Source organism: Etheostoma cragini, chromosome 5 (assembly GCF_013103735.1).
Source record: "Etheostoma cragini isolate CJK2018 chromosome 5, CSU_Ecrag_1.0, whole genome shotgun sequence".
NCBI lineage: Eukaryota > Metazoa > Chordata > Actinopteri > Perciformes > Percidae > Etheostoma > Etheostoma cragini.
Window position 1 is genome coordinate 8317124 of NC_048411.1, and position 19102 is coordinate 8336225.

The 19102-nt window shown below is 39.3% G+C and overlaps 2 protein-coding genes across 3 annotated transcripts in view; both read right to left on the reverse strand.

Moving 5' to 3' along the window:
* The window catches only part of cacna1ba (calcium channel, voltage-dependent, N type, alpha 1B subunit, a), a 168458-nt gene extending 161795 nt beyond the window's left edge, over nucleotides 1-6663 (reverse strand). The window contains exons 1-3 of the mRNA XM_034871800.1: nucleotides 5822-6663; nucleotides 3315-3420; nucleotides 1828-1967 (exon numbers count right to left, since the gene is read on the reverse strand). Coding sequence (XP_034727691.1) covers nucleotides 1828-1967; nucleotides 3315-3420; nucleotides 5822-6081 — 506 coding nt within the window. The 5' untranslated portion in view covers nucleotides 6082-6663. The remainder of the gene's footprint in view (nucleotides 1-1827; nucleotides 1968-3314; nucleotides 3421-5821) is intronic.
* A 1990-nt stretch (nucleotides 6664-8653) lies between these two features.
* ehmt1a (euchromatic histone-lysine N-methyltransferase 1a) overlaps nucleotides 8654-19102 on the reverse strand; it is a 29576-nt gene continuing 19127 nt past the window's right edge. For both annotated transcript variants that reach the window (XM_034871807.1, XM_034871806.1), the window contains exons 17-23: nucleotides 18045-18189; nucleotides 16656-16733; nucleotides 14754-14869; nucleotides 12445-12531; nucleotides 12260-12338; nucleotides 9834-10009; nucleotides 8654-9243 (exon numbers count right to left, since the gene is read on the reverse strand). In XM_034871807.1, coding sequence (XP_034727698.1) covers nucleotides 9147-9243; nucleotides 9834-10009; nucleotides 12260-12338; nucleotides 12445-12531; nucleotides 14754-14869; nucleotides 16656-16733; nucleotides 18045-18189 — 778 coding nt within the window. In that variant the 3' untranslated portion in view covers nucleotides 8654-9146. The remainder of the gene's footprint in view (nucleotides 9244-9833; nucleotides 10010-12259; nucleotides 12339-12444; nucleotides 12532-14753; nucleotides 14870-16655; nucleotides 16734-18044; nucleotides 18190-19102) is intronic.

Consider the following 19102-nt stretch of genomic DNA (forward strand, 5'->3'; position numbering starts at 1 on the left):
AAAGTGTCCGAGGTCCACCCACCACAGTCTCACAAAACCCTTCTGGGAAACACAGAGGATGGTGTATGTGGGATTAAATCAAAATAAATCACAGTCTGTGTTTCTTTTCATACTAGTTCAATTAATGAAAACTTTTTGCTGCATGGAGGCAGAAAAAAACATATATTCAAAAATCTAAAAATGCTATGGCACTACTGATTTATAGTAAAAGGGAAACTACACAAATCACTGGTATGGTCCTAGAATAAACCCCTTATGGATGAACATGCAGGAACACAAAACAGATCTTGGCGTCATTCCAGCAAAACCAGACTCATGCTGGTGGATGGCATTTATCATATTTTCCACTGACTGCTTCCCCTTCTTTTACACCAGGAACAAAGGCTCAGTGACTTCCATTGGGAAGGGTGGGGACATTGATGAGAGGTTTGGGAATTAGCAGAGGCCCTGTTTACTCCAATAGATGGCCAAATAAATCTCTGTATCTCAATGTATATTATGTAAAAGAGGCTGGGCCGTCCCCTAGTGGAAGCAGCAAGCGCCAAGGGACTTTCTGCAGTGTAACAGCATCCTCTGTCACTACCCCCGCCCTTCCCCAACAACACTGCAGCCTCCTCTGCTCTCCATCTCTATTCCCATACTAGCTTTCTCATCCAATACCATGAGATGCTCTCTGTTTACTCCACTGAGATGAATGAATAAAAAAAGAGCCTACAACTGGGTAACAACATCTTAAAGCTTACTTGGCATTTACACAGCATAAACCAGTAACTATATGGCAATACTGTGTAGTAGGTGTACGATATAGACAGTACAATCAACAGTACTGCTGACAAGGTCAAAAATGCATAAAATGGTAATACTCTAAGTACATGTACCTTGAATCAGTACTTCCTACAGTCCTTGAGTAAATACATTTGGTTACATGCCCCCAGTGGATAAAAGTATTAAATTAATGTCTTAAATAGCTAAAAGTAATTTATAAATGATTGAAAGTATGAATGCAAACCAACAATTTCATGATTTCATTTTGTCTATTTAAATTTATTGGGCAGGATAGTTAGGCTGACAAAAAAAAGACATGTTATATGACATGTGGGTAGTGCTGTAAGGTAATGTGATTGGAGAATGATTTCCATTCAATATTACTTCAGTTACCTTTCATTGCTTTGTATTTGGCTGAAATGTTTGCATGCTTATGATCATCTCTTTCTAGAGTACATATAGTTATATATAGTTCGTATCGACTGAGCCCAGTAGCGCAGCTGAAAGCTTTCAGAACTGTCTGAAGCACTTTTAGAAGCATCAGTGACGTTGACGTTCGAAGCTTTGGACATCATCAATCACATGGTAGTCGTCATTTGACACAAGCTCCGACACAACATACTGTTAACAGTCCATTTCAAGATTTTAACTGAAGGCAAACCTTGTTATTGCTGGGAAATGTGTCTGGTTTTCATAATTTCTAAATGTGTGATAATGGGGCAGTGCAACAAAATATCCCGCTGAAATCCGATGTTGCAATAATTTCTGCACTGTACATTCAATGATTTTCCTCTGGTTTACTGCATGTCTGCATGTACTGCATGAATTTCACCTTATCAAAAATCTGATTATTCAGACAGGAAGAAAACACCCTGCCATCTGGAATGGCTTGGCTCTACTGATCATTAGCCACAAACACACACACACAGAAACACACACACAGACAGACACACACACACACACACACACGCACACAAGCTCTCCCCTCCTGCCATTAATCGCCGCTGCACATACGCTCTGTCAGTTAGCAGCTGTATAAGCCATTAGGCCAGTGCTACTCACCCTGTTAGGACCACCACAAAGTCCATTACATTCCAGCCATTACGCAGATAGGTTCCTTTGTGAAAGGCAAAGCCCAGGGCGATGATCTTGATGCCAGCCTCAAAACAAAATATTCCAATAAAATAGGGCTCTGTGTCGTCCTGTTAAAAAAAAAAGTAAAGTTAGCAGGGTTCATGAAATCACAGTCTTCCATCTGGCGTGTCAATAAAACTACATTGGCCAGTCAATGTCATCAACATCTAATAACATTTAGGGTCCATATGAGGTTCTTTAACAGCTTCAGGGTATCAGCCTGTAGGTTTATAAGATTCAATGTCCCATGAGCATCTACAACGCTGTATCAGATGCTTCATCAAGAACCCTCAGTAACTAGTAATACTGAGGACACTGAAGTCATGTCCTCTGTTTTGTCTGGGAATGTGTTATGTCAGGAGCTGAATGTGTCCTACAGATTAAAAACAAATTACACATGGTGCATGTAAGGGGATTCCAGAATTAATAGATCCAGTCTATTTCAATTGAGTTTATTGAACTGTTTTTTAGATGCATTGTTTTTGGTGTGGGGTTCTAAAAACCCTTCTACAGCCCTGTTCAGACACCACTTTGCAGTACTCCAATTTCTTTTTTGTTAAGAAAGCTGTCAGGTCAACTAAAAAATTAATTAATTAATAGAGAAAATAAGTGGCGGATTAATCAATACTGAAAATAATTGGTAGTTGCAGCCTTACAACAACACAGCTCCGTGACAAGAGTCAAGACATAATAATTTGTCTGGAGATTTGTCTCCAGAAAGTTTGTTGAGGTTATAGATAACAGTTTGGTAAAGGTAGAAAAGCTGTATAGGAGATTATAGAATGCAGTGACGCTATCCTTATGACACATCTGTTCACTTCATATCATCACAAACTCTGTGGTATGTCCATCAGATTGGGTTTCAGCCCCTCTCAGGGACTGGATCGATGAAGGCGGGCAGCTCAGAGGCTCCTTGCCTCCGGGAGTGACATTTTATTCGTATTTGTAACAGCACTGCCCCTGAAACCACCAGCTCTTTGATTGGACAGAACAGTTCACGGGAGTTGTTTCTTTAGTGGAAAGACTCAACACAAGATCTAGGGTGGGGGTGGGGCACAGCAGGGGTAACCTGAGGTAATGACACACAGGGGGATCAAAGGCAGCACTGCAGGGCTCTGACTGTTGAGGAGGGGCTCATTCTGACACTGAGGAAAAAATGAAACGCACTCCTCCTTTGTTTTTAAAATAATGTTTAACACAAATCCAAATGTTGAGCAGTTCATAAAAGCAGAACTATTGCTGCGTGTTCTTAGCTCATATTTAAAAAAATTATACTTTCACTTAAGGCACTTTGGCTCTGAAATTTCCAAATCCATGAACACATTTTCAGACAGAGCAAAACTTCGCAGTGTAGAGATCTTTACTATTCTATAAGACATGAAGAGCTGTACAGAAGGAAATGGAAAGCAACTTACCAAACGCTCTGACATTGGTGTTTTGTCTGACGCCGGTAGGTGTTGCTCCAAGGCCAGCACAATGCAGTTTGCAATAATGGTGGCCAGGATCATGTACTCAAATGGAGTGAAAATGTTAAGGAACTCTCATGGAAATCAAATGCAATGGTCTCTACACATGCAAACACAAATCACACCATTAAACCAACACATCAAATTTGATACATACTTTTTCACTTAGGTTGTTGCGTGGTGTTTGGTGGTGCATTGTTGCAAAAAATGCTAAGACATAAGGTCTAACAATAAGATATATGGTCTAACAATAAGACATATGGTTTAACAATAAGACATAAGGTCTAACAATAAGACATAAGGTCTAACAATAAGATATATGGTCTAACAATAAGACATAAGGTCTAAAAATAAGATATATGGTCTAACAATAAGATATATGGTCTAACAATAAGACATAAGGTCTAACAATAAGATATATGGTCTAACAATAAGATATATGGTCTAACAATGAGACATAAGGTATTACAATATGATATATGGTCTAACAATATGGCATAAGGTCTAACAATAAGACATAAGGTCTAACAATAAGACATAAGGTCTAACATGGACACATGACACACATTTTTTGAAGCCGCAATTACATTTCACAGCAGATATTTTGGCTAGCTCATGCATTAATAATGACTATCAGCTTTGGTGTCATTTTTTTATAATTAAAAGACAAGAGCTTCTTTCTTTCATACTAGGAGAAATCCATGAAAAAGGCAACAAACTATAAAAGCCCAGAATGCAATGCAGCAATAAAATAAAACATACTGTATGGGATCTTTCATTAGAGCATCCACTCCCATCAGCCTCCACCCTGCCTCATTAAAGCTGACTTTCAAACCCCACAGACCTAATTTAAGATGCAGACTTCCTGTTTAATTTTTAAAGTCACAAGCCCAGGCTGAGATTACCCTGATTACATCACCAGGGTTATTTTCTCAGAGTGTGGAAAGCTCCCTCCAGAGCAACAGAAGACTTTATATAACAGTTGTCAGCGGCTGACTAGTCCTCACGAGCAGTTAAACTGAACTTAATGTGTCCATTTGGTGGCTTGTCCTTTTAACGTCAATGTCCACAAACTAGTTGGTGAGCTAGTTGTATTTATATTTTAGACATACAGTCCTCCTTAGAAGCAAGTTCACACAATTTCTCTTTTCCTGTCAGTTAAAACATGTTGGGACCCTCATCAGTATGTAACATTCCTGCAGTATTGTATAACAGAAGAGTTTAGTATTCTTATTATTTCAAGACATTACACACCAAATTTAGCAGATTATTGGCTATTCCAAAATCCCTTCAGGACAGTTCCAGCTCTGTCAGGAGGAGGACATCCGCAGGAGAGACAGCTGGCCACTGGGCCTCCAGATGCTCGGGGCCACAATAGATCCTCCTGCAGTGTTGCAATGATTGCTCTGCATCGGGATAATGGGCTCCTTTATGCACTGCATCAATCTCTGCTTAGCACTGGGGGTAACCAACCAGTGTCTTAAGTATTGCAACACCTATAACACTCATTAACATATGAGGTATTTTAACAGCTTTTCCCCAGAAAGTAGGATTTGGAAGCTGCATCCTGCTGCATTTTATTGCGACAGCCCGTGTGCTTGGTGTCACACCCTTGCAGTTTGCCACCGCCTTGGTGCTGAGGCCAATGTGCTGTTTGCTGGGAGTTCAGCACCCCGGACAGCACCATCTGCAGACTACAGCCTTCACAATGAAATGTCAGAGACAAGGGTCTACCACGTAAACCTGCACAACAGTGTCATCAAGAAGTCCATAAAACAGCTTTAAACCTTCATGTGTGTTATATCTTAACCCGAGTAATGAATTCATCATGACAATAGAATGCACTGTTGCCTGTTCTGACCACAAGTTTCATTCAGTCTGCCCACAACGGAAATCTTCCTGGATTAAGAGCACACGTTCTTACAAAAATTATAAAATGAAGTCAAACATAAGTAAAAAATATCAAGCAAATCCACTGATTCTTCCCAAAGAGGTCTAGCTTTTGGTAATTGCTAATCAATTTTCTATCGAAGTTGTCTTTTCCCTGAGGAGAAATATGATAGAAATCTGGCTCCTTGAGCTTCTCTTCTTGTCAACAGCTGTTGTGTAAGTAAGGTTGAAATAGGAGCTGGCAGAATATTCCTTCTACAGAAGATTGACTGAAGAGATCTTGATTGTGGCACAAGCTACCGTAATTCCCTTTACATTCAAGGCTGTGAAAAAAACAGGAGACCCAACTGTAAAAGTTTCACATGTGAGTGACAAAAACGCTTATTTACAAATTGTAGGCTATATTATGCCAAATTAAAGAGTCTATGATTTTTGCTTCATTTAAGATAGTGTATCATTACCTAAACGAACTACATCTTCTGCCAGTAAACAAAGAACCTTAAATAGACATAATGATCCCGGGATGGACCGACATGGATGATGGTTAGACTAGACTGTAAGGATATGGCCATTCCGTGATCTTTTTGGCATATTTCCGTATGATATTATCCTCACTGAAGATGAACAGAGAGCGGTTAACGGAGAGGCAGCTGTGTTTGACCGGAATGGGGTTGTAAATAGCCATGGTCCTGGCTCTCTGGGCCATCGTCTGCTTGTACATCCTCTGGACCCCCGGAGGCCCCGGCAGCCGACTGGCCCCCCTGGCCGGGCCCGCGGGGCACATGCCTCCATAGCGGCTAGACAGTTCGTCATCAAATCGAGCCATTCTGGGATAGCACAGATCTTTCTGGAGAAACCAAAACTGACACCTGACAATAAATGGAGAAGTAGCATCCCAACACACACTGCCCCGTCCCCCAGGTCCTTTAGGTGCGTGTAACGTTCACGAACATAAGAGTCAAACATTCGCAACAAATCAAAGAGAGGGAGGCTCTTTATCATCAACGTTAATCTGTTATCGCCTCGTCTCTGCTGCTTCCCATGCTGTCAGTCTCCCCGATATGAAATTGTTGCTCAAAGTTTAGATTGTCAGATTCCATGATGCATCATTTTTCATGGTTTCTCCGGTTAGAAGGAGCTGGAATTTAGTCCGTGCTACAGAAAACCGCTTTAATTACAGCGGAGAAAATACCGCGAAACGTCCGAATAAATGTTTCTCCAGAAAGCCTCCACGAAAAACACAATTTCTGTTCTCTAAACACTTGTTTCCATTTCGAGTTCAACGCTTAACGGTTCTTCTTCGAACTGTCTCGCGGTCCCACGGCCAGGTAAGAAAAACGAGCGGCCGTCGGCTTCCTTGTGTCAGAGGAGACTGTTTCCGTAAACTCGCCGTTGACGTGACTGTGGAGACGTTACTTTCTCCACTGCTCCCCATCCACAGAGAAGACACCAGTCGGTGGCTCCACCTTGACCAGCCCTGTTTCCATAGAAACAGGGAGGAGAGAAGAAATACAAGACTTCCGTAATAACTGTCAAAATAAGAGTGATGATAATAAGATGTTTTTGAGCTAAGTGGGTTCAGTCAAAAGGTCGTGTCTGGTCCATCCAGTAAAAGCTTAGCTCTGAGCAAAATGAGCTGAAAGTCTTGGAGCAAAATTAGCAAATGTGAAGCCCATAACTACCTCAAATATTCAAATTTTAAAAATGCATTGATCAAAATTAACCAACTTATTGTTTAACTGGCAATACAATTATAACATAGGACTTTGAGATGTCTGAGATAGGCTATATTTATTAATTCACAGAGGTTAACAAATGGTAGGGTATGTAGCTAAATGACAATGGAAATGAAAGAGTAAAAGTGAAGAAGTCTGGGAAGGCTTATGGATTACCGTTATCTAAATAATTTAAAGCTCACTTCTGTTAGATCATTATAATTAATTTAAGTATTTAGTTTAAAAAAAAAACGTAATTAAAATGTCATTTTAACCCCATAACATTTTTTAAAAATATAGTTCCACTAGTTAAGTTTGTATTGTTTGGGAAACAAAAGATAAAATGAGTGTTTTGTTGAGTTAAAGTGAATCTGTGAATTCCTTTGAAAATGTTTCCCCTCTCTAAACTATAGCTTTGTAAAAAAAGAACATATTTGAGAAATTTGTATTGCACATTGTAAGGACATTTTTAAAATAACTTCACACCAAACTAATTATCTAATAAAATGTCATTTTATTAAAGCCATTTACAAGTGTGATTTATATCATTCTTTGACATTTAATGAGTTCATCGATGCAACTAAAAACATGAAAGAATCAGTTTAGATGGTGATCACTATAATGTCCAGAGAAGGAGCACAAGCATAGTGACCTGCAATTGTAAGCCAACTTAACATTTTGGCAGCAGGTCTTGCACAGTAGTCAGTTGCCTTCAGGGCATTCCAGCAGTTGTCAGTAAAATGAGGAATCATTTAATGTCACCAATTTCGAAATGATCTCAGACTGAGAACTTAGAAGAATGACTGATCATTTCATTCAACTCTTATTTTACCACCTACAGTGGGGGCAGTCTCTTCATTTAAATATTCAGACAAAGTGGCCACAATTATGTGGACATCTCTGTTCATGTACTTTAATGTGCTTTTGATCTGGGGTTGTTTTTTGTGGCATTGTCCAGGGGAAAGGAACATTTTTTCTAGGCTGAAAAACGTTACATTTAGTTATATTAAATGAACAAATGTATGTGGACATACAGTGTACTGTTGGTCTAAGTCTATTTTTCCTGGTTTGGGTCCATTAGAGCATATAAAGGGATTTGTTACTTCTCCAGCATTCAATATTTTAGAGTAGTTCTTTCATTGTGTCAACAGTATGTGTTTGTACCTTATAACATGACAATGTCCCCACAAAGCCAACTCCATGGGGAAATATTTTTCCCAGTTTGGCACGGAAAAAGTTGACTGGCCTGCACACAGCACTGACCTCAACCCTCTCCAACGCATTTGGGATGGAACTGGAACACCAACTGTCAGCCAGACGTGATCTCCCAACATTATCTGCGGGGGTTGTGTTGCAGTCTCAACGTCCTCAAACGGAGACCTCTGGCAACACCGACACTGGCAATGGTTTGCCGCCTGATTGGGTCCTATTGGTCATGACGTTTACATGCTGCCTCCTTTTTATGCCCTGTATACGAGAATGTTGATGAGATATGATGTTTGGGTGTGTTCGTTTAAACGGAGATCAGTTCTTCTATTGGAGCGAATAGCACCAAAATGAAGCAATGTAAATTGTGTAGTGTAGCCTAATGCTCTTGTGGCTGAATGGGAGAGACAGAAGCTGTCTCAACAGTAACATTCATTAATCACAAACAAGATGGCAAGGTGTTTTAAAAATGTGTTTAATTGCTAATTAGTCATAGTATAAAGCACATTGATAGAAGAGATGAGACTACCAAAACATTTCTTTACTTCATTATTCCACAAATATACCACTTTGCAGTATTAAAAGGAGGAGTTCCAAGAATGTTAAAATCATTCGTTTCATTATTTTACCTCTTTAATCGCTAGTTAAACCCTCTCCAACATACAGTATTTCTGGCTGGTTGCAAGCTGCAGTATTCTTCACATAGAAAAGTAACCTTAGTAAGGTGTATAAATAAGATGGATCATGTGCTTTGAGGTGACAGATTTTCACAATGTTTATCTTTTAGTTGTTGGAATTTGAAAACTGGGAAATTTGAGTTAATACCAGAAAACCCATTGGTGTTTACGTAATCAAAAAATCACTCTGACATGTTAACTGGTTCACAAGACAGTGTTTTTGACATCAAAGAGGTCAAAGTGACAGAATGTGTCCAGGCAGAAAGAGGGATCAGGGGTTCATCGGTGAGTTTCTATCGGCTACCAGCTGAGTGGCGACACTTGAGCGACCCACACTGGCAGCTGAAGTACTTGCTCTTCACCCTCCAGTAGTGATCGCCATAGTCAAACCTGATGAGGCAGAGACATCAGTTCATCATATTATCTTTACTTGAACTGTTCATTTTAGGTTGTCTGCTGAGAGACAAAAGGGAACAAAGAAGGCAGTAGACTAAACCATTAATCGCTTTCAAATTGAAAATGTAATTTGAAAGAATACAATTAGCCAACCGTGAAGGCCGCGATTAATCAAACATACAATATTTAGTTGAACGTTTGGTTTAACATTGTATATTCCACTTATTATGTTTATTTTTATTTCAGAAGATAAATGCTGTTATAATGTTATCATATCAAAGATTCAATGGGCCATGCTTATTAAAAGAAAAACACTTATTGCTGGCAATTTATAACTATATTCTCATCCTTGCATAGGAATATATGGTGTCTCATGTTATAATGCTCCATGACATGTTTTATCTTTTACACAGTGAATATTGAACTTTAGCTAAACTTAAAAAAAGAAAGAAAGTATTAATCACAAATTTAATGGTGATCGCAACACCTGGCAGGAATATTGCAATTACATTTTTCCAAAATCTCAATATGTTGAGCTGTAGAAGGCAGTAGACAGAGCGGAGGTTGTTTTTTGTACCACTGACCCTATCTGGTCTCCAGCTCTGATGGGCCTGCTGGAGAAGAAGGCTATCCTAGGGAAGCGTAGATCCTGGTGCATGGTGAACACCCTCACAGCCAGCAGGTTGGGCTCACACAGGTGGTTGATGAAGCGGCCAATGTTGCCAAAGAGTCTCGCATCAATGCAGTGGACGTCTCCCACCTGCACAAGATAACGAGTGAGTTCTGTTCAGTTCAGTCACCCTCACTCTATTCCTCTTCAGTAAGGATAATATCATACAGAAATATGCCAAAAAGATTACGGAATGTCCATGTCCTTATAGTCTAGGCTAACCATCATACATGTCGGTCCATCCGTGATCATTATGTCACAAAACACAGGTACAAATAAACAAAAAGAAAACAACGAACAAAGTACAAACATGTTTTCCTGTACATACAATATACAATCTAAAAAATTTATCTAAATTATATGTGCAAATTATTATTATTATTTAGTTATTGTAAAGGGAATGAAGGAGTTTTTACGCCTATTGATCTTGAACCGGAGTACTCTAAATCTCCGGCCTGAGGGGAGTGTATCAAACTCAAAGTGAAGGTCACATGCTCTTTATTTGGATGTCAAACAAAGTAAGAGCACCAGACATGTCATTAAGTCTAGCATAGTCTATGAATAACAGCACCACTTCCCTGAATGGGAATAAGTTATATAAGGTTATAAATAAAAGAGATTGGGTTTTAAAATCTTTCTTTATGATGCTTCAAAATAAACAACTATTGAGGAATAAAGGAGACTGGTCCACTCTGCTACCATCAACTACTGTCATCATAGGATTAACCACCGTCTGTAAAACCATGAAGAATGCTGCCGACAGAAGAAAGTGCATCATGTACTGAGCAGGGTATGGATGAGCAACTCTGCAGTGCCACCCCTTGACCAAACCTAACAGTACATGCAGTCAATGCTCAATGTTAAATGCTTACCATAAACATATGACAGTGTTTTGATACAATGTAGCTGACACGTGCATACAGAACCATGTATTGACTTTCCACTAAAGTTAATGTAAGTAGTATCTTGTAAGACCATGTGGGCTGGGCACTTTTAGGCATGTGTGACACTTGAATGAAAGAAAATAACAAATACATGCACTTTGCAATCTCACAGGACCATAAAGCACTGACATTATACCGTTATACAACTGTGCCTTGTTACTAATGCTGCACTGAGTGAGATTTAAATCCATAACACGCCATATTAAGATGAATCTGGACTATTTCCTAATCTACACATTAAATGTTACCGTTTTATCAATTTTTACTCATCTGTTCTACAAACTGCAACTGTGAAAACATATATACACAAATATAAGTTTCAGTATCAGAAAATAGCAACTTCACACTAGTAGACCCTGTCATTACTGAAAAATCGGAGTACTAACTGAGCATTCCAACTGCAGCAAGCTGGACTCTTGAATAGTGACGTAAGGTAGTTACGACAGGCCCCAGTGCACGCCATTATAATGGGCCCCAGTACCCACTGGTTACTAGTTATAAAAGCTACCGTATATCGCTAGCGTATTTCGGCTCGTCTCGTCACATGGTCAAATAGAGACTTGACATCGGACAACATCAACATACTGTATATATATATATATATATATATATATATATATATAACATAGCAATTGTGATTACTTAACTGTATGTGACAAAGATACCAAAGAATATGATAAATTATTCATTTTATGGAGGCCAATACTTCATCTTTCAGCAAAAATTGCCTTTTTCAATAGAAAATATGTCATTTGTGTGATTTGTGTTGATCCAGTGAGTTCATTTATTTTTTAAGTGCCCTGAACCTATGTCATCCTTACATTTATTGAAGTAAATACATTAGTTCTGGTGTGACTGTTTGCCAAAATTGACTGTAAATCCACATTTTAAAGCTGATATTTAAAATATTCTTCCCGGGGCATCATAATCAACTTTTTGCTGTTTGCACCCCTGCTTTTCATTGAATGGTTTTTGATAGTTTATTCATAGTTTTTTTTGTAGTTCATGTAATAAGCATATCATTTTGTTTTAAATTGCTACTGACTACTTTACAAAAAAATGAAAGCCATAACAGAGATGGGTTTGCCAATTTCAAGGGCATGTATAGCAAATGGTACAGTTTTTTTATTTAACATGAGTTCTTTGAATACAGGCGTCCTTCTGAGGTGGATCTGAATTACTTGCAAGTCACTACCCTCTGCCATGGAGGGCCCCCTTACCTCACGGGCCCCAATGTCACTGGCTGCTGTGTCTTTATTTACGCTCTCAGATCAGATCATTTCTTCTCTCATCTCACAGAATGGCCATGTTGGTAAACTTTTGCAATTATCTCTCAGAACCAACATGCCCAATATCTAGTGCAACTTTTAAAAATCATGTAAACAAATTCAATTACCTTATTGTCGAGGGTGAAGAGGAAAGAGTCATTCTCCCTTTTATCAGCCTCTGCATCAGTGACGATCTCCCCGACATACCTGTGGAAGCATTAGGGGGAAAGAGCTCAGAGCGCAGCTTCTGTTCAGTAGTTCATGCTGTAAAACACAGAATTCAATCATTTCTCTTATTAGAGCCTGTCCCCACTCGCAAATGAATGTTCCCTGAGGAATATCCTGCATGGTCCTCACTCCCCAGCCCATCTTCTGTGTCCTGAAGAGCTGCAGCCGGGCTCTGAAACAAACAAGGCAATTATCTCATGTAGCAGCTGAGAGCAGCAGCACACTTCAGAGGAACATTAGGACAAGAAATTACACTGATTGTATCCAAGAAAACACAGGTTCACAAGAGAAAGACAACATAAAGAGCTAATCGTTTTCCTGGAAGAGGAAATTGAGTCATTTCCCCACTGGCCTGACGTAAAACCACTGCTTGACAGCCATGTAGTTTGTATGTACTGTATGCTGTCACCACTATGTTCCAATCAAGTACCAACCAGTACTCATACCGGTAACAGTACTGGACAAATACCAGGCACAAGGTTTTCTGTGTGTTCTGTGTTCTGTGCGTGTCGTCACCACGTACGTGTGTTCTCCCTTTGATTGGTGAGTAGACGGGCGTGCATCTGATGTTAGTGTGTTATCATTTTTGCGGGTAGTCTTTTCTGTATAAATAAAAATTAATGAACAAATCCTAATTATGTTATTATGGTTTTACTACCAGCAGCAACATCAGCACCAACTGCAAGTGCAGTAAATGTCTGCATTTTAGTGAGTGTTTAAATGACTTTTAATGTTTTGTTTGACCAAATTAAAAGGAAATATCTAATCTTCGCCTCTCCCCACGTACTTCCACAACTCATTTTTGCCCATTCTAGCAGGATTTTTTTCTTGTTTTTTTCCTTTTCTATGGTATGTAGTTGCCTAACTTCTCGTAATTAGTCCAAAATTCTGAACCATCCAAAAAGTGTTTTCATACTGCAAATGACCAAACCATGGTTCAGTTTGGTCCGGACTGAGACCACCTATTTTGATCTGACCGTCAAAGGCCCTTGTCACCTGCAATTTTGGTTTGGACAAAACTGAAAAGTCTGAAAGTAAATGTCTGACAGCATTATGGAAAGGATTCCTGCAGAGATAGGTCTTTTTTAAGACCTTTCTGTTTCACTAGAAACAGCTCGGAGGTATCTGGCGCTAAACCCACCAGACTCTATTTAAAAAACAAATTCTTTTAGCGTGTACAGAGCCAACATACTTTTACATCGGTAATCTGTTTATTTCAACCAAAACAAGACAACCCAGAATTGCTTTTCATAGTTTTATTTTGATTCTGTTGACTTTGAATGAAGTTTATTTTACGATGCTAAAATGACTAACATTTCATGGACTCTAGTTGTTTTTAGGGAATGCAATTTCACAGATGTATTTATGTTTAAAAAAAGGATCTTAGATCTTAGAGACCTCCTTAGAGTATTAATCTGAGCCTGTCAGTCACAAAACAAGCACTTTTGTGAAGGTAAATACAAGCTGCACAATTGCCCTATCAACTTCCATTGTAGCTTGTTTTGCCCTAATTCTGGACCAATGTCAGATTTATCACATAGTCACTTAGACACAAAACATTGAGAAAATAGGGTCCAGATTGAAAAAAATTGTAGTTACCCTTTAAGTTTTGCAAGGATTTCAATGTAGCACATGTAGATTTTATATTTTACTATTTTTGATTTCTGTCCAAATTGTTTATGGTCTCAATATTTCCAACTGCACGCAGTTCTTCACAGCAGCTAGAAAAACAGACGGAGGGACTGTGCTGGAGGAAACAGTCAGCTGTTTGGCCGCATTCACACTAGATTAGCCAATCTGCCTAAAAAATGGCAGTCCTCCTATTTATTGAAATAATGGTAGCAGGTTTAGCCGAAAAAAAACGCAGCAGCATGCAGCGAACAGTTAAAACAGATTCAACTTTTTGAGAAATACAACCCAACATCACGCTGCGGTAATCAATCATGTCGCCAGCGATCAGACTTTGTCACTCCGATTTGAGGCGGTGAAAGTGTAACATTACAGTAACATCACTGCCTCTATCACTACCAAGGGACTATTAAAAAACTATGAGGGTAATAAATGAAACACAAGCACCTAACCCTAAATATGCTAGAAGTTTGTTAAGAAGCTTCTGTATAACTTAAAACTATGTTTGGGTGTAACTTTTATCCAACAGATAGCCGTTTCACCAATTCTGATCTACCACCCTGCAGCCACGTTGGAGCTGTATTTGTGGATTTAATTTATTGCAAACTGTGCACTTCTGCTGCTGCTTCATATAGAAATGTTTCCCCCAGGAAACCAGTGGGGCATTTACTGCAGGAAATGTAGGAACTTTTGCAAGGGAAGAAAGGTACAATGAGAAACAGCCAAAGTGAGCTGTTGGGACTTTTCTAAAAGTGGAATAGTCACCTCAGTCCGTTTTGGACCACTCGGTTCCTGCAGGTCCTCCAACAGGAGCAGGCGTGGTTACACTCAAACAGCACGGGGGGCTCCCTCTGACAGAAGTCAAGTGGTAGTCGACCCTCCTACAGACACACCAATGTTACAAACTGCTATCAGGGACAACACAACTAGGCGGTTTAGACAAGTCATCTGTTGCTTTCAGGTTTTGATTTTTTTTAATCCAGCTAGATATATGTTTTGGAAAAATCTTTTTCATGCTTTGTATATTGTAATGTAACCAATATAATCCATTAAGTCATTCATTCAAATGAAATTAATGACACTGAACAAGTTATTGTATTGTTAAATCAGCATATTTTCTTGGATTAGGATGGCAACGAGATCTTGGTTGCAGCTGTCGCTGTGGTCCTGCTGCACTACACCCTGCTACGTTCTGTGATGCCCTGCAGTGTCCTGCTAAACCCTGCTGCATCCTGCTACGTCCACCAATGCTCTGCTATGCCACGCTACACTCTGTAACGCTCTGGAATGACATGAACTAGTACGACTACCATTTATAGTCATAGTTCCATTGTCTTTATTGAGACTATTATTGCCACTGTGCATCACACCCCCAACCGGCACCGTCAGACACCGCCTACCAAGAGCCTGGGGCTGTCCGAGGTTTCTTCCTAAAAGGGAGTTTTTCCTCACCATCGGCGCACTGCTTGCTCTTGGGGGAATTACTAGAATTGATGGGGCTTTGTAAATTATAGAGTGTGGTCTAGACCTACTCTATCTGGAAAGTGTCTCGAGGTCGGAGATACTACAAACCTTGCATACGTTTGCAACATTTCCGCAACCCGACCTCGCTTATCTGTTACACACACCCTTGTCACAGGTGGCCTGTGGAACTCGGAAGACTGAGTTCATCTCTGGCTTTGCTACTCTTTCACCCACACAGCTAGATCCACTGGTAGATTCGGGGGTACAGGCCTACTCGTTAACCCCAAGTGGAGATTTTCTCTATACCCACTGCCACAGTTCACTTCACCCCCTTTTGAACTTCATGCGGTTACCAAAGCACATCCGGTAAAACTAATCATTGTTGTTATCTACCACCCACCAGGTCCTCTGGGAGAGTTTTTGGAGGAGCTGAATGTCCTTCTTTGAAACATTACTGAAACTGGTCCTCCTGGTACTGGTACTTCTGGGCGACTTCAACATCCAGCCAGAGAAGTCAAATGCCCTCGTTGCTTTCACTGAGCAGACAGTGTTTCCCACAGGTTGAGAATTTACTTGTGGTGGTGCAGGATTGGACGGTGCGCTGGGTGATGGCTGGGTTCAGTATTAAACTAATCAAATGAATGTTTATTAGGGATGTCCCGATCTTTTCCTATTTTCCCGTGATCGGAGATCGGCTACATTACCTGACTAGTCGCGCCGATCTTCACGGCAACTTCTTGATAATATAGAAAGAGTAACTATTTACTTATTTAACAAGTTAGACTTAATGATGATACAGATAATTATTGTGACACTTCTGTATTAGACACAATTTCAGGGTAATTGTTAGTGCTGCGCCATTTGAGGAAAATATGCAATATGCCTTAACGTTGCCTTCAATATTCTGCTAAAATACAATGAATTGCTTGTTGAATTTAAAACAAATAGGAGCGTAGCCATTTTGATTATCTAGCCATATGTTAAAGGTTCAGCAGATTTGTAGCTACGTTAGGGCTATCTAAAGTAAAATATTGTTTATTTAGTTTTCCTTTTTTTAAAGTGTTTTAATCTGTGTTTCGGGAATCCTTAACATGCTGTTTTGTACCATAAAGTAACATCACGGAATGTGTTAGCTGAATATGTATGTATGTATGTATGTATGTATGTATGTATGTATGTGTGTGTGTATGTGTGTTAACTTACACTGTCATACCAACATCGCAGACTGAGCTGACCACACGTGCAGGTACTGGATGAGCAGTCATCTGTACAGCTACAGTGCTGAATGACACAATCAGTAAGATATTATTAATCGTATTACATTTTGGAGCTGTTATCTTCCATTGTTGTATTTTTTTTGATACATACACGGAATGACAGCCTTGGTGAAAAAAAGAAACCGCAACTCTGTTTGGAGCAGTTTACAAAAAAATGTGGAGTGATTTTCTTTTTAAATTTGGACAGGACAATAAAGCATTGCTATTGGAAATTTGGTAAACAGCAGTTCTTTCTGCTTGCTGGTTTCATTAAGTCCCCCAACAGTCAAAGGCAATCTCAGTAGGTGACACGTGGTAACAATTCTGTAACACAACACCAAACACTATCATAAATGTGTCACGTAAAGGTTGCAGCAGCACCAGGTTAAAGGATAATGCTGGTAATGGTCTAGATTTTTGTCCCCGTCAACAAATACCATGAAAAGACCAAAACCATTAATGTCTCAGTTCATCTCTCAGTACTTTCTTATCCTGTGTGTAGAACTTCAACTCATTGGTTCCTACTGAAGACTTAAATCTTTAAAAAAAAAAAACTCATAAAAAACCTTTTTTAAAGGGTGAGTTATTTCCTAAAGCAAATGGTCACAGTAGTTTTTAGCAAACATTACTCAAGCAGGAAGAAATAGTAGTTAGACTATTTTTTTGCAGCAGATTAATCCACATTTGGTGCTCTAATGGGGATGGTGAATCTTTCTGGAGAGTGTGTGTGGGTGAGTCAAAATAAACTACAGTAAGTGTCTTCATAAAAATAAGGGTCATGTCACCCAGTGCAACGGCTCATTGATGTGTTTCTAATAACAAACGAGCTCTCATTCATTATCGGTTTGAGTCTGCAAATGTGATTTGTTGACAACACAAAAAATATAGAATATCACCAGACCTTGGAGCACTGTGATATATGTGCAGGGTTTCTGCAGGTTTCAACAAGACAAATTTAAGGCTTTTTAAAAGGCCTTCAGGAATTAATTTAAGGCTTATATCACAACATGCAAGTACAACAAAACGCAGTTACAAAAGTAAAAATTCAATTAAGGCGACAGAGAAATAATAATCTGTAAATATTCAGCAAATTATATTTGGACAAGCGAGAGACAGAACTACAACACCACAGAATAGAAAGAGCATTAGAGGCAGCGTTAAATGGACGTTGGAAAACAAAGACCTGTTTGAAAGGATTTAAGACCTAGAACACAATACTTCAGCGAATCTAAGACTTTAAAAGGCCGGAAATTTAGATTTTGAAATTGTAGACTTTTTCTTGACCCCAAATGTGGAATCTATAGGATTTACCATTTATAGAAAGCTGAAGTCTCACCTGTAAATGAGTGATGTCCTTGTCTATGTTCAGTGGGGAGGTGACACAGTTGTCAGGTATGTACTTAAAGTTGTCAGGGCTCGGCTCGCTGTCGACACCATTAACACAGGTAATAGGAACTGACTCGTACCCCCGGGAAATGTCCCTAAGAGAAGGTCAGATAGTTTTTAAAATCAGATCAAAATATGTATTTTGAAATGAAACATATATGCTTGTAGATCTCTGCAAGAGAATATCACATTAAAGTAATAAAAACATGATGTGAAAAACTGACAAGACTTCAGCACCAGTTCTAGAATAAATGCCAAGGAAATTAAAAGGAAAAAATTCATTATAAACACTTCTATTGTCAAAATATTTGTCATGTTGGTCATACGCAATACAATTTTAATGAAATGTTATCTGTCAGTTCCTTCAATTTATGCTTTCAAAACATTAATAAATGTAAATATGTGTGTGTGTATAATGGGGGGCAGTCATAAGCATTTGGGATCCTAGTGGCCTGATGGTAGAAGCTCTTCCTGAGCCTTTCAGCGCCCTTTTGTATCTAGTACCTTTTTCCTGACATCGGAAAATGGAGAAAAAGCTTTTCTCGGGTGGTTTGGTTCTTTTATGATTTTCTGACATCCCTAAAGAACCCCTCAAACTTTGACACTCAGTTTGTAGAATACATCTTTTCTACACTACAGTGGTGTGAAAAAGTGTTTGCCCCCTTCCTCATTTCCTGTTCCTTTGCATGTTTGTCACACTTAAGTGTTTCGGAACATCAAACCAATTTAAACAATAGTAGAGGACAACACAAGTAAACACAAAATGCAATTTTTAAATGAAGGTGTTCATTATTAAAGGTGAAAAAAAATCCAAACCATCATGGCCCTGTGTGAAAAAGTGATTGCCCCCTAAACCTAAAAACTGGTTGGGCCCCCCTTAGCAGCAACAACTGCAACCAAGCGTTTGCGATAACGTGCAATGAGGCTTTAACAGCGTCCTGGAGGAATTTTGGCCCACTCATCTTTGCAGAATTGTCCTAATTCAGTTACATTAGAGGGTTTTTGAGC